Below are 2,705 nucleotides of genomic sequence, written 5' to 3' on the forward strand. Positions count from 1 at the left end.
CCGTTTTTAGCTTAAACGGAACTCGGAACTCGGAAGTCGGAACCAACTTCAGCCTCCCGTATTATTTACATTTAGCAGAGAACAATAAGACAGCTTTAAGATAGGAATTATAGATTATCATAATTTGTTTTGAATAATAACCTAATCATTTTACAATTCATTGTTCTTTTTTGTCTGTGAAGACTGATTTTGATTTGGAATTATATTTTAAAACTAAGACGTAAACTTGATTTCATTTATCTTAATGTAAGTGATAAGAAAAGTATCGTTTATGTTTAGATACCTGCACTGCACAAGGTCTGTGATTTATTTTCGAGAGTTCGACACAGTAGTAACGGATCCTCAATGGCTGGCCAATTTCATCAGAATATTTATAACAGACAATATTTTTCTGCCAACGGACGACCTTCCGCTGTTCCGAAAATTGAAGTTGTACAAGTCAAATGGAGAGTTGACTCAAGAGATGATTGATGGTCTCCTCGAAAGAAAAGACAACAAAGCTTTCCGTCCATACAGATCAGCACTCTTTGTTCTGATGGAAAAATTTGGCTTGGTAGTGAAAGTTCAAATTTCGAAAACAGTACCACATTTTACCGACGAAACCTATATCGTTCCTAGCAAACTCAAAGTGCTGCAAGACGTCAGCGACATCACGAGTATAGTCACAAACCTACAGCAGCATCATGGTCACGTCTCCAAAACGTTATGCTTTGTATTCAATGTCTACATGTCTAATGAATTGTTCCAGCGAATCTTGGCTAGTGTAATGAAGATGTACAAGCTGACGTCACTGCCAAAACCAAGTGTGAGAGAAGCAACTACTGGTAGTGTGACAACATCATACAATGAAAATTGTCTCTACAACGGCTTTGTCTGCTTCGAAGTCGATGACAACTACAGTATGATTCTGTCCATGCATGCAGAACGATCCACCATGGCTTTGACAGCCTTCAGTACCTCAGCAGACGGTCTTCCGGATGACTCAGGAAAAGTTTTACGGCAATCTATCGAAAGAATTATCCAGGAAACATTACAACTAAGTAATCAGCAACACTTTCAATTCACGCTCAAACTACATTGCAGCTTTTACCTGACCCCTTACGATACTCCGGTACAGCTACACAGAGTCATCAACTCAGAAAGCGGCGTACCATGCAAGGGAGGAGAATGCCAAGGACAACATCGTTTGTCAAAGACAGATGCCATTTACTGGGGAGTTGAGGAGGTAGGTGTTATAGTTAATAGCAAAATAAATATTAATATTTGTACTTCATTTCTTTATTTCCTTTAAATGTGAAAAATTTGAAATTAACACGTTTATTACTTCAAACGGATATAGGGAAATATCAATTGACTATGGATCATTGTAATTATTTCGTCGTTTCCTATTATCTAAAAGTCACATGCGTTTTTAACTACATTTATTCTACTTTTATATATATGTTTGCCTTTAGCTTTGATTAGTTTTTTTATATGATATTATTATTATTTTCGACGAGTACGCTTCTAAAATATTAAAATGTGTCTTTCTATTTGGAAGGGTTCTGGAGATGCGCGGCATGATTTGGATGTATCGAGTAAGTATGTCTAAAGTAAACAAACAAAATTAGTATTTTACTATTTGGATTTTGAAAAAAAAAAACAATAAGAAAACCTCATTCATTTTCTTATGGTCATTGTAGACTAAACGTAATTCATACACCAGTTATTACGGCAGGTGTGCACCGCTGATGGTGCAAAATATATAATTTATCCTACTAAAACACATTCAATAAAGTAATTCCAATTCATTTCAGGGACAGGGATTGATATCAACCAAAGACCGTCTCCACGAGAACTGGGTCGTCTGTCCCGTCTGGTCAGCGGTTCTGGATGTGATATGCTATTTGTAAGACTTGGTCTGCCTTACCCAGAAAGAGATCAAACTAAATGGGAGTCCAACAGCCTGGCAGGAATCACAATCATCACCAAGATGTTTCTGAAATGGACAAACACCTACCCAAATCAGACATTCGATCACATCGTCAAGGCGATGGAGATGGTTGACATGGCAACTGATCGTTTGGACGAAGTTTTAGAATCAGATGAGGATTCAGAAGAAAACCAAGGTCAGTGACATACTCTAAATTCTTTATTCCAGGTAAACGCTGTTATATCAGCCAATCAGAAGAAACATTATTTTTACGATATGAGATGATATTGAAATGTTGAAAAAATATATAATAACAGTGGGATGTCGTAGCGTATCGGAAACCATTCTGGAATTCAAAACAACCTTCCGGTATAGCGTCATATGAATTGGCGCGGTTTTCAAAAGTATGGACCAACCTTAATTGCTTCAGTAAGTAGTTGAGTGGTGTATTGAGGGACGGAGGGAGTGGGGGTGAGTGAGTGAGTGAGTGAGTGAGTGAGTGAGTGAGTGAGTGAGTGAGTGAGTGAGTGTGAGTGAGTGAGTGAGTGAGTGAGTGAGTGTGAGTGGGTGAGTCAGTCAGTGAGTCAGTGGGTGTGTGAGTTGGTGACGAGAAGAGGAAGACATTCATCAACAAGGGACAAATAGATAAATATCGGTTAAAATAATTTCCGAAAGTAAATGAATGTTAGTCAGGTGAAATTCCTAGCACTTATCGTATTTGCAAAAGTAAGCGTCCCAACTTTAGAATATTTCAACTTTTGATAAATCAAACAGAAAAAGGGTTTATTTTTAT

The 2,705-nt window shown here is 37.6% G+C and overlaps 1 protein-coding gene across 1 annotated transcript; it reads left to right on the plus strand.

Annotated features, from left to right (window-relative positions):
- The first annotated feature begins 256 nt into the window (after positions 1-256).
- On the plus strand, positions 257-2,116 carry LOC138311631 (uncharacterized). Its single transcript, XM_069252903.1, has 3 exons — positions 257-1,225; positions 1,541-1,577; positions 1,797-2,116. The coding sequence occupies exons 1-3, from the start codon at positions 272-274 to the stop codon at positions 2,114-2,116; spliced, it is 1,311 nt and encodes a 436-aa protein (XP_069109004.1). The 5' UTR covers positions 257-271.
- The last annotated feature ends 589 nt before the right edge of the window (positions 2,117-2,705 follow it).

Source organism: Argopecten irradians, unplaced genomic scaffold (genome assembly GCF_041381155.1).
Source record: "Argopecten irradians isolate NY unplaced genomic scaffold, Ai_NY scaffold_0073, whole genome shotgun sequence".
Taxonomy (NCBI): Eukaryota; Metazoa; Mollusca; class Bivalvia; order Pectinida; family Pectinidae; genus Argopecten; species Argopecten irradians.

Excerpts from the sequence above, each read along its gene's own strand:
- LOC138311631 (XM_069252903.1), top strand. The coding sequence starts at position 272 with ATGTTTAGATACCTGCACTGCACAAGGTCTGTGATTTATTTTCGAGAG. Across the intron at positions 1,226-1,540 it reads TTTACTGGGGAGTTGAGGAG|GGTTCTGGAGATGCGCGGCA; the intron begins GTAGGTGTTATA and ends TCTATTTGGAAG. Across the intron at positions 1,578-1,796 it reads GCATGATTTGGATGTATCGA|GGACAGGGATTGATATCAAC; the intron begins GTAAGTATGTCT and ends AATTCATTTCAG.